The sequence below is a fragment of the Chiloscyllium punctatum genome, chromosome 39 (assembly GCF_047496795.1).
Source record: "Chiloscyllium punctatum isolate Juve2018m chromosome 39, sChiPun1.3, whole genome shotgun sequence".
In the NCBI taxonomy this organism is placed as follows: Eukaryota; Metazoa; Chordata; class Chondrichthyes; order Orectolobiformes; family Hemiscylliidae; genus Chiloscyllium; species Chiloscyllium punctatum.
The window spans coordinates 8461155-8474009 of NC_092777.1; the positions used below are offsets into that span (position 1 = coordinate 8461155).

Genomic DNA, 12855 nt, shown 5'->3' on the forward strand with positions numbered 1-12855 from the left:
CCTTTCACTTTAGGACAGATATCAAGGACATAGGGAAGGATCAGAAGAAATTAATCAAAATGACAGCAGTTATGAAATGTTTTAGTTATGAAGCAAAACAACCAAAAACTTAAGAAAGAAAAGGGAATAATTGGGGATATTGAAAATGTTGAGGGGTATAAGTAGGATTAATCAGGAAAAATGAAGCATTGCTAAAATAGCAAGACTGTGTGATTACAGTGGAACAAGTTTATATTGAAATTTCCCATTTTACAGGAATTACACATTACTTTGATTACATGTTTATAACAGAAACATTAAAATAGATTGCATCCAAGATGTGACAATGGAACTTAAAGTCCTGTGAATAGGATATGCATTTAGGTCAAAATTTCTTATGTAATTGCTTCCTATTCCATTATATCCTCTGTACTGTTTACATTCAGGTAGGTAAAAACAATGACTGCAGATGCTGGAAACCAGATTCTGGATTAGTGGTGATGGAAGAGCACAGCAGTTCAGGCAGCATCCAAAGAGCAGCGAAATCGACGTTTTGGGCAAAGGCCTGTCATCAGGAATAAAGGCAGTGAGCCTGAAGCATGGAGAGATAAGCTAGAGGAGGGTGGGGGTGGGGAGAAAGTAGCATAGAGTACAATGGGTGAGTGGGGGAGGGGTTGAAGGTGATAGGTCAGGGAGGAGAGGGTGGAGTGGATAGGTGGAAAAGGAGATAGGCAGGTAGGACAAGTCCGGACAAGGTAAAAACGATGACTGTAGATGCTGGAAACCAAATTCTGGATTAGTGGTGCTGGAAGAGCACAGCAGTTCAGGCAGCATCCGAGGAGCAGCGAAATTCAGACGGTACTACTTCATAGAAAATCCAAAGGTGTTTCACACAAAATGAACCACTTGAGTTACTTTTTAAAAAATCATTCACAGGATGAGGGCATCAGTGACTTCACCAGTATTTATTGCCCATCCTTAAGTGCCCAGAGGGCAGTTAGGTGTCAACTACATTGTTGTTGTAAGGATTGCAGTGAACCAGATGGGCTTTCCCCAACCATCGGCAATGGATTCATGGATATCATTAAACTCTGAATTCCAGATTTTTAATGAATGTAAAATTCCACCATCTGCCACAATGGGATTTGAACCCAGGAATCTAAATGTTACCTGGAACTCAAGGGTGATAATCTAGTGATAATAGCACTAAGCCATCACCTCCAATTGGGTGGATTGTTGGTTTGTAAAGCAGTGTGATGCCAACAGCATGAATTCAATTCCCATCAATAGTTTGAGGTTACCATGAAGGATTCTCTTTCCCTCACCTGAGGTCTGGTGGCCCTCAGGTTAAATCACTCCCAGTTGCTTCTCTCTAATGAGAGAGTAGCCCCTATGGTCTATGGCGACACAACAACCTACTGCTGGTAGTGACCTAATTTCAGCATTCCTTTTCATACTGCAAGATCTCAGATATGGCAATAAGATTAAAGATCAGTGACTGTTATAGGTGCTGTTGGTTAATGAGGAATTTTAGTTTGAACCATTCCATGCAGCACCTGGAATGGGACCCTCAGCATTCACCTGAATAATCGAAATAGACAGATGGGACCCTAGTTTAGCAACTTATCAACAGTATATCAACTCCAACACTGTGGCACTGAACAGAAGGCAAGTGTTGCAATACTCAAGGTCTGGATTGCGGTTTGGAGACATGGAAGAGATAGAGATAGAAAATTAACATTCTTTCAATGAACTACAAGTTGTGTGAATCAAGTCAATGACATGAATGTAGTCAGATAAATACCATTAAGCAGGTGGATGTCAAGAACCATCTGTCCTCGCCTGCGGTTGGCAGTCCATTCCAGCTGGGTTGGAGGGTAGGCCCTGCCTTGGGTCTGTTGCATGGCGCTGAGGGCTTTATGTTGACACAAGGGCCTGTATTCTTCCATGGTGTGGTCAGACACATACCTGTGTAAGCACAGGGCACAATTCTCTCTTTTATCCTGTTGATATTGTTAATTTTACTGCAAACAACATGCACAATCAGACAGCTATCATTCTTTCTCTTCACAATTTAAGAAATAGTAATAGTAGGGAATGAAGCAATTTCCACGTAAGTAATTTCGAACACTTCCAGGACAGGTACAACATGGGGTTCGATACAAAGCAAAGCTGCCTGAACCGGGGGTGGGGGGACCAATATTCAGGCAGGGAGATTTGCTAGAGCTACTCAAGAGGGTTCAAACTAGTCTGGCAGGGGTTGGAACTCTAAGCAGCAGTGAGACAAGACACAAGGTTGAGCCTGGTACAGAAGTTAAAGACAGCAAGTTAAATAGACAAGGCAGACAAAAGGATGGGAGGGAACAAGGCGAGACTGATGAACTAAATTGCATTTATTTCAATACAAGAGGCCTGACAGTTAAGGCAGATGAACTCAGGGCATGGATGGGAACTTGGGATGGGATATCATAGCTATTACAGAAACTTGGCTGACAGAAGGACAGGACTGGCAGCTCAATGTTCCAGGGTACAAATGCTACAGGAAGGAGCATTGATGCTATAGAATGGTATTTTTGATTAGGGAAAACATCACAGTGATAGTTAGTGAAGCTACATTAGTGGAACTAAGAAATAAGAAGGTGGTGATGACTTTGAGGCTTGGACTATAGCCCTTCCAATAGTCAGTGGGAAATATGTGGGGAGATCACAGATGCCAATGAGGATTGTAATGGTGGGGAATTTTAACTTTCCAAACATAAACTAGCACTGTCATACTATTAATAGCTTGGAGGGGGGAGGAATTTGTTCAGTATGTTCAGGAAAATACATTTTTCAATTCATATGCAGACAGCCCTATTGGAGAAGAGGCAAAACTCAACCTGCTCTTGTGAAATAAGGCAGGGCAAGTGATTGAAGTATTAATGGGAGAGTACTTTGGGACCAGTGACCATTATTCTATTTGTTTTAGAATAGTTACGGAAAAGGTTAGGCCTGGTCTACAAGTTAAAGTTCGAATTTGGGCAAGGCCAATTTTGATAGTATTAGACAGGACTTTTTAAATGTTGGTTGAGGGAGACTGTTCACAGGCAAATAGACAAGCAAAGTGAGATAACGAGAGTTCAGGCCAGCACATTTCTGTTCATGTGCTTGCAGGAATGTTTACTGGATGTATTGGAGATATTAGTCTCTGATCATGAAAAAGAAGGAGGCATACGCCAGGTATAGACAGCTGGGATCAAGTGAATCCCTTGAGGAGTATAGGGAATGTAGGAGTACACTGAAGAGAGAAATTAAGAGGGAAAAAAGAGAACATGGGATAACGTTGGCAGGAAGTGTAAAGAAGAATCCAAAGAGATTCTACAGTCATTAGGGCAGCACAGTGGCTCAGTGGTTAGCACTGCTGCCTCACAGCACCAGGGACCCAGGCTCGATTCCAGCCTTGGGTGACTGTCTGTGTGGAGTTTGCACATTCACCCCATGTCTGCGTGGGTTTCCTCCTACAGTCCAAAGATATGTAGGCCAGGTGATTTGGCCATGCTAAATTGCCCGTAGTGTTAGGTGCATTAGTCAGAGGGAAAATGGGTCTGGGTGGGTTACTCTTCGGAGGGTCAGTGTGGGCTTGTTGGGCTGAAGAGCCTGTTTCCACACTGTAGGTAATCTACTTCATATTAAGAGCAAAAGAATAACTAGGGAGAGAAAATGGCCCCTTAAAGATCTACAAGGTTGCCTATGTGCTGAACCAAAGGAGATGGGTGAGATCCTGAATAAATATTTTGCGTTAGTATTTACCATGGAGAAAGACATGAAAGCTAGGGAATTTAGGAAGATAAATAGTGATATCTTGAAAAGTGTCCATATTACAGAAGAGGAGATGCTGAGGGTAGATAAATCCCCAGGACCTTATCAAGTGTATTCCAAAACTTTGTGGAAAGCTAGGGAAGAAATTACGGGGCCTCTAGCTGAGTTATTCGAATCATTGACAGCCATTGATGAGGTGCTGACAGCCTGGAAGGTGACTAATGTTGTACTAATGTTGCAAGGATAAGCTAGAGAACTGCAGAGCCTAACATGAGTGGTGGATAAGTTGTTGGAGGGCATTCTGAGAGACAGAATCAATATGCATTTGATTAGGAATAGTCAACATGGCTGTATGTGTTGGAAATCATGTTTCATGTACTTGATTGAGTTTTTTGAAAGGTGATCAAGAGGATAGATGAAGGTGTAGCAGTAGATGTTGTCTATATGGACTTTAGCAAGGCCTTCGACAAGACTCCACTGGTAGACTGGTTAGTAAGGTCAGATCACATGGGATCCAGGAAAAGCTAGCCAATTGGATACAAAGTTGATTTGATGGTAGGAGACACAGGGTGGTGGTAGAGGTTTTTTGTTCAAACTGGAGGCCTGTGAGCAGCAGTATGTGTGAGAATCTGTGTTGGCTCCACTGTTTTTTGTCATATATATATATAATTTGGATGAGAACATTGGTGGCATGGTTAATAATTTTGCAGATGATACAAAATTGTTGATATAGTGGACAGTGGAGACAGTTATCTAAGAATACAATGGGATTTTGATCAACTGGGCCAATGGGCCAAGGAATGGCAAATGGAGTTTAATTCACGTAAATGTGAGGTGTTGCATTTTGGTAAGACAAACCAAGTCAGGATTTAGACAGTTAATATTAGGACCCTGAGGTATGTTGTTAAACAGAGAGACTTCAGGGTACAGGCACATAGTCCCTTGAAAGTAGTGTCATAGGTAGACAAGGTGGTGAAGAAGGCATTTGCACGCTTGCCTTCATTGATCATAGTATTGAGTGCAGGATTTGGAAGTCATGTTATGGCTGTACAAGACATTGGACAGGTCTCTTTTGGAGTACTGAATATAATTCTGGTCACCCTGCTGTAGGGAGAATGTTATTGAACTAGAAAAGGTACAAAAAGATTTTCAAGTATGTTAGACTAGAGAGGCTCTTCTTCCCTAGAGTGTAGGAGGCTGAGGGGATGACCTTACAGAGGTTCATAAATCATGAGGGCTATAGATAAGGTGAACTGCCAAGGTCTTTTCCCCATGGTAGAATATTTCAAAACTAGAGGGTGTAGGTTTGAGGTGAGAGGAGAAAGATTTAAAAGGGACCTGAGGGGTAACATTTTCTATCAGATGGTGGAATGTATATGGAACAAGCTGCTAGAGGAAGTGGTAGAGGTGTGGATAATTACAACATCTAAAAGACATTTGGACAGGTACATGGATAGGGAAGGTTGAGAGGGATATTGGCCAAATACAAGAAAGTAGAACTAATTCAGTTTAGGAAACCTGGTCAGCATGCACTAATTGGACCAACGGGTCTGTTTCCATGCTGTAAGACTCTATCTGCACTGTGCCCACCAAATACTCCTAGGATAGGGACAGCATGCTGTTAGATTCAGAGTAAAGTTCCCTCTATACAGTCCAAAACAAACACTTCCAAGACCGAGAATAAAGCTTGGTACCCATCACAACATTCCCAGGACAGGGACAGCATGGGATTAGATACAGAATAAAGCTTCCTCTACACTATCTCTGTCAAACACTGCCATGACAGGGACAGCACAGAGTTACATACAGAATAAAGCTCTCTCTGCACCATCCTTTTTAAATACACCTAGGGCATTATAGGTCAAATGTAGTATATTGAGGAGCTCACTCCACCTAATACCACTCCCAGTGACCCTGGAAGTGTTAGGGAATTATTTTCCCCCAAATACTGATGATTTAAGCAGTTGTTTTCCAATTGTCACCCGTCCACTTAAAGGGATACGCTTCCTCGACTGATCTGTCATCCACAAATGTTATTGCAAAGTGAAAGAATGGGTCATCAGCAGTGCTAACAAGTGACTCTGTTAGTTTGGGTTCTGACAGGCTGGGAATTCTTTGATGAATGACTCACTTCATAATTCTCCTAATCTTGACAACCATCTACATGGCACAAGTCAAAAGTGTGATGGAATACTCCGTACCTGCCTGGATGCGTGCAACTTCAACATTATTCAAGAAGCTTGACACCATTCAAGACAAAGCAGTCCACTTGACTGGCACCACATCCACCACCTTAGACATTCACTTCCTTCTCCACCAATTCCAAGATTGCAGTAACTCACCAAGCCTCTTCTGACCAAACCTTCCAAACCTGTACCATCTCTACCAACTAGATCGACAAGGGCAGCAGATACATGGGAACACCACAACCTGCAAGTTTCTCTTCATGCTCCACACCACTTGGAAATATATTGCTGTTAGTCCTCTTTGGTTGTGTCAATCCTGTAACCCCTTCCTAAGAGCACTGACGTTGTACTGCACCAGCTGGACTACAGCAGTCCAAGAAGGTGATGCATCACAATCTCTTCAAGGCAACTAAGGGTGGACAATAGGGACAGCGAGTGACGGCTATATCTGATTAAAGAATTAAAATAAACAATAGTAATCATGAATTAGAGGTTTTCTTTCTTTTGGTCTCAGGGCACTGGTTGAATTGAGCCCCTACTGCGACAGTTAAGTTGGCATATCCTGCAATTGACTCTGGAATCTTCCAGTTCTGTGTGGTTTAAAACATTGGATCATTTGTTTATAGGGATGCTGTCAAAGTAAGCTGGATGAATACCTGAGGAAGAATGGAATAGAAGAATGGTCTGATTGAGTTAGATGAGGTAACATAAGTCCGTAAAACGTATGAGAAGTTGACCAGTCAGCCCCATTGATTCTGCTCTGCCACTCAATGAGATCATGGCTGATCTGATAATGCTCAACTTCACTTTCATGCCTTTTGTCCATAACCTTTGATTCACCTACTGATTAAAAATCTGTCTATCTCTGTAAACTTGTGATCCAGCCTCAACAGCCTTCTGTGGTTAAAGATTCCACAGATTCACTACTCTCTGAGAGAAGAAATTCCTCCTCTTCTCTGTCTTAAATGTGCCATATTCTGAGATGCCTTCTGATCCTAGGCTCTTCTATGAGAGGAAACAGATCGTCAAGACCTCTAAGAAACCTATAGGATTCAATGAGGTTGCCTATTATTCTTCAAAATTCCAATGAGTCCAGGCTCAATCTACTTAACCTCTCCTCAGAAGACAGCTTCTCCATACCCGGTATCAGACCAGTGAATTTTCTGTGGACTGACTCCAATGCCAATATATCTTCCTTCAGATAATAGGCCCAAAACTGTTCACAATATTCCAGCTGTTGCCTGACTAATTCCTTGTAAAAGTTTAGCAAAACCTTACGATTTTCATATTGCATTCTCATATTGCAAGGTCAACATTCCATATGCTTTCCCTATTACCCATTCCCCCTGAACTTGCTGGGGGAGGTTGGTATGGAGCATGGACTATTTGAGCTGAATGTCTTATGTTGATACTATAAATACTATTTTTTTATGGTGTAAAACTTAGTCATGTTCAATCCAATCTCATAACTATACTGTCCAGAGGTTGCTAGTTATTCAGTCATGGTAATTTTGGTACCTGAGGTGAAAATTCATAATTCAGGTTCATTTTTCATCATAGCCTCTGGCACTCCCTCCCAGCCCAAATAAACATGTAAGGTTCGCTCACTTGAGTAGAGGCTTCTCAAGCTCGGGAGAAGGTCGTAAGCAGCTCAGGCAGGTGGCCATCAACAGGCAAGTTCGCTGCCAATTCTCCATGTCCGGATTCTTCCAGGTTTGGTTCACCACCTGGCAAAAGATCTCATTCCGGAGTGTGGGATTTGATATTCCTTTATGTGCAATAAAATTGCCAAGGAGGATTTCCTTCCTGCCATGGAGAAACTCATCTTTCAGAAAGCGCAGAACCTAGCAAAAGAAAAGCAAAACTTCACTACTGTGTTCAGTGTGATGATATTGAAGTAATAGTCAGACCCCTACAGGCAGAACAACAGCATTATAAACACAGTCTATCTCCTACAATCAGACAAAGAAGCACTCTCACAGGTACAGTCTACAATGGCAAATGGCAGAGGGGACTATTACAAATTCAGACAGTTACAGAGTTAAATCACTGCAGACAAAGTCAGAACACTGTTAATTTGATTAAAGTCAGACCATTACACATGGTTTCAGGACAGTTGCTGACAGTGTTGCACTGTTATAGAAAATGTGGAGCTACAATCCCATAGGAAACCAGAGTAAAACAGAACATACAGATGGAAACACACTGTTATAAACAGTGAAAGACATACTGTTAAAAACAGCAATACAATGGCACGGTGGCTCAGTAGTTAGCATTGCTGCCTCACAGCGCCACTGTTTGATTCCGGCCTCAGGTGACTGACTGTGTGGAGTTCGCACATTCTCCCCACGTCTGTGTGGGTTTCCTCCCACAATCCAAAAGGTATGCAGGTTAGGTAAATTGGCAATGCTAAGTTGCCCATAATGTTCAGCAAAGTGTAGGTTATGTGCATTGATCAGAGGGTAAATATAGGGTCTGGGTTACTCTTTGGAGGATCAGTGTTGACTTGTTGGGCCGAAGGGCCTGTTTCCGTACTGTAGGGATTGCATGAATCTTTCTGACAAACAGAGATGACAGTACAGAATTACGACTGTAACTAGATACTGATTGATGTTTGATGCTGTCATGCTCTACAACACTAACCAATGGAAATCTCTTCGTTCACAGCACTTTTAAAAGTCAGAGTTTCAGATTTCTCACTGTGTTAAGAAATGCTTCCTAAAATCACTTCTGAATGGTCTAACCTTTAATTCTAATAGGCACTGGCTTAGACACCCTCAAAGGAAGTAACTGTTTCTCCCTATTTATTTTGTAATCTCATTTCATAAATGTAAAATAATCAATTACATCACTCCTTAATAGCCAATTACCAGTGGGTAATAAGTACCTAATCTGCAATACCTACATACTTTGAATGAATAAAGAAAACTGTAATCTGTCACAATTGAACTAATGCTTGATTTTATTTTGTTGAAACTGCATTGCATTCTTGAGGTACAGTGCCTGCAAGTGAATGCAATACTTTCGACAGAATTTCTGAGTGAAGTTTTATTTTAATGGAAATGGGGATATGGGAATCACTGGGCCAGCATTTATTGCCCGTGCCTAATTGCCCTTGAGAAGGTGGTGATGGGCTGTCTTCTTGAACCATTGAAGTCCCTGTACTGTAGCTAGACCCACAATGTCATTAGTAATAGAATTCCAGAATTTTTACCCAGCCACCCATATGTGCCATATAAATCCCAGACAATGCCATTTCAGACAAGAACCTAATCACCACTCCTTGATATTCAATGGTATCACCATCACTGGACCCCTTGCCACCAACGTCCTGGAGATTGCCATTGGAAGAGTGAAGGACAGCCAATGTCTTACCGCTTATTCAACAGTTAAAACAGGAAACCGCATAGGCCAATCAGTCTAATCCCATTGTTGGAAAACTGTTGGAAGCAATTCTGAGGGACAGAATTAATCTCTGTTTGGAGAGGCAGGGATTAATCAAGAACAGTCAGCATGGTTTTGTTAAGGGGAGGTCATGTCTGATCAACTTGCTTGAGGGTGAAGGCAATGCATTTGATATGTTGACTTGGTCTTTAGCAAGAGTTTTGATTAGGTCCTACGTGTTAGACTGATAGCAAAGGTAATCAGGGAAATATAGCCAATTGGATACAAAATTACCTGAAAGCAGAGGATGATGGGGTGTTTTGTCTCTGGAAACCCTTGTCCAATGGGGTTTGCAGGGATGAGTGTTGAGACTTTGCAATTTGCTGCTTACTAGGATGATGACTGGGATGGAGAATTGTAGTTATGAAGAAAGATTGGACAGTCTGTGTTGTTTTCATTGGAGCAGGGGTGATTGAGAGGGGACATGTTTGAGATTTATAAAATTATGAGGGCCATAGATAGGCCATCTTCCTATGTACCAGGTTCATACTAACCAATGGAGAGTTTTCTCCCGATACCCATTCTTTCCAGTTCTGTTAGGGCTACTTGATGACATACTCAATCGTATGCAGCCATGATGTCAAGGGCTGTCACTTTCACTTCACCTCTGGAATTCAGCTCTTTTATTCATGTTTAAAACAAGGCTGGAATGAGGTTAAGGGCTGAATGGCCCTGGCAGAACCCAAACTAGGCATCACTGAGCAGGTTATTGTTGAGCAGGTGCTGCTTGATAGCACTGTTGATGACACTTTCCGTTGGTTTACTGATGATCGAGAGTAGACTGATAGGATAATAATTGGATTTGTCCTCCCTTTTGTGTACAGGACATATCTGGGCAATTTTCCACATTGTCGGATAGGTGTCCTTGTTTTGCTGTGCTGGTACTGCTTGGCCAGGAGAGCAGCAAGTTCTGTAGCACAGGTCTTCAATACTATTGCCAGAGTGCTGTCAATACTCAAGGCATTTGCAGTGTCCAGTGCTCCCAATCATTTCTTGGTATCACATGGAGTGAATCAAATTGGCAAAAGATTGGCATCTATGAGTTTTTAAAATTTGTTTACAGGGTAAGGGTGTCACTGGCTGGCAGCATTTATTACCCATTCCTAATTGCCCAGAGGGCAGTTAAGGGTCAACTATATTGCTGTGGTTCTGGAATCACAGCAGTTTCCTTCCCTAAAGGACATTTGTGAACCAGATGGGTTTTTTGACAATTGATAATGGATTTATGATCATCATTAGACTCTTAATTCCAGATATTTGGGGCGAATTCAAATTCATCATCCGCCATTGTGGGGATTCAAACCTATGTTCCCCAGAACATTATCTGGGTTTCTGAGTTAACAGGTCAGTGATAATACCACAAGGCATTGCCTTCCTTCATGGTACTGGCGACTGTCCCATCACTGAGGATGGGGATACTTGTGGAACCTCCTCCAGTTAACTGTCCAACATCATTCATTCCTGGATGTGGTGGGACTGCGTAGCTTAGATCTGACCCATTAGTTGTGGGATCGCTTAGCTCTGTCACTTGTTGCTTATGCTGTTGATATGCAAGTAGACCTGTTTGGTAGCTTCCATCAAGTTTTTGACCTTGTGTTTAGAAATGTCTGTTGCATGCCTTTCTGTACTCTCAAACTAGTTTTGCTCCCCAACTTGATAGTCATGGTTGGGTTGGATGTAGGGTAGTCCATGAGCTTGCAGATTGTGTTGAAATTTGACTCTGCTATTGCTGATGACCCACAGCACCACATGGATGTCCAGACTTGAGTTGCTAAATCTGTTTGAAGTTTATTCCATTTAGTATGGTGGTAGTGCCCCATTGTTATGGAACAGACCAGATCCCCTCAAAAATATTTTAAGAAGGTAGCCCAGACCCTAACTTTTTTTACTTTAAAGGCAGGAGTGGAGTGGATATTCCAGATGTAATACAGCTGGCTAAACAAAACAGAATTTATTCAAACACTACAGTTGAAACACGAACAAAAGAAATGGAATTTAGAATAACAATTATTGGAAAACTTAACTGAGCCAATTCAGCAACTTAGCCAAGGAACTGTTCCAATCCAGTAATATCATATAAACACACCCCTTGGCAAAAAGCTAAATTGAAACACTGATTCTTACAGGTAGGAGGGAACAACATCTAAAGAGATTTCTGAGAGAAAGTCAGTCAAGAAACATTTGCTGAAGCTGCAACCTTCCTGGGCTCCAGCATCTTTGTGAGTGCCCCAGCTAAACCAAACTAGACAAAATCTGAACTGGGAGAATTGGCCACCCTCCTGCCATTGTTAAATGAAGCTCTTCCCAGACCTTTAGCACCTCTGCCTTTACAACTTCTCTTAAAAAAAAAGCCAAGGGCTCTTAATTCCAGATTTTTATTGAATTCAAATACCACCATCTGCTGCAGTAGGATCCAAACCTAGATCATTAGAACATTGTGGTAAAAAAAAATGACTGCAGATGCTGGAAACCAGATTCTGGATTAGAGTGGTGCTGGAAAAGCACAGCTGTTCAGGCAGCATCCAAGGAGCAGGAAAGAAAAAAATTAACGTTTCGGGCAAAAGCCCTCTACTCCCCTTAGAACATTATGTCTGGATGACTGGATTAATAATTTAGCGACAATACCATGAGGCCATTGCCTCCCCTGAGGACTAAGATAAGGAGAAAATGAAAGGGTAGTGAATCTTTTGAATTCTCCTCTCAAGAGAGTTGTGGAACTCAGTACTTCAGTAAATTTAAAGTAAAGTTTGGTAGATTTCTGATTACCAATGAGGTACAGGAATAGTGGATGGAGTGAAGTATTCAATCAGCTATGAATATATTAAATGGCACAGCAGGCTCAATAGGCTGAATATATTATTCTCGTTCCTATGCTCCTAACCTCTATCTCTTTGTCACCAGCTCCGTTGAGATGAAGGATAACATTCAATTAGCTTTTAGGATTGGTTTTTGTACCTGTCCATTAGCTTTTAATGACTTGTGTACATTTACTCTGGAATCTCTCTGCTCCTCCACAGAATTGAGCTGTCAGCATTAATACTTGGAGTTATTTTTTCTTGGATCCAAGTCAGACGACTGCACTTCCCATATTGATATCCATTTGTTACCATTTGGTCCACTCACTTAGTCTGTCCCTTGAGTAATCTTCTGTTCCCCGCTGCTCATCTTCCTGTTCCTTCCAATTTAGTGTCGTCTGCAAACTTGGACAAGTGACTGTCCATTCCTTCATCTAAGTCTCTATGGTATAATAAAGAAAAGCTAAAATCCTATTACAGATCCCTGGAGGACAACACATCCCTTCAAACTGGTAACTAACTATTTATTCCTACTCCTTGTCCCCTATCCTCCAATAAAATAGTCATAACATTTCCTCCAATGGATTCCAAGATCTTGCAGCAAAACACATCCAGTAATAATCTCATCACCCTTCTGAGGCAGTGATCACTTT

General features: G+C 41.7%; 1 protein-coding gene across 1 annotated transcript in view; it reads right to left on the bottom strand.

Moving 5' to 3' along the window:
• Positions 1-12855, bottom strand: part of myo15b (myosin XVB) — a 232174-nt gene that overhangs the window by 156858 nt on the left and 62461 nt on the right. Inside the window, exons 6-7 of the mRNA XM_072558127.1 lie at positions 7572-7807; positions 1784-1947 (exon numbers count right to left, since the gene is read on the bottom strand). Coding sequence (XP_072414228.1) covers positions 1784-1947; positions 7572-7807 — 400 coding nt within the window. The remainder of the gene's footprint in view (positions 1-1783; positions 1948-7571; positions 7808-12855) is intronic.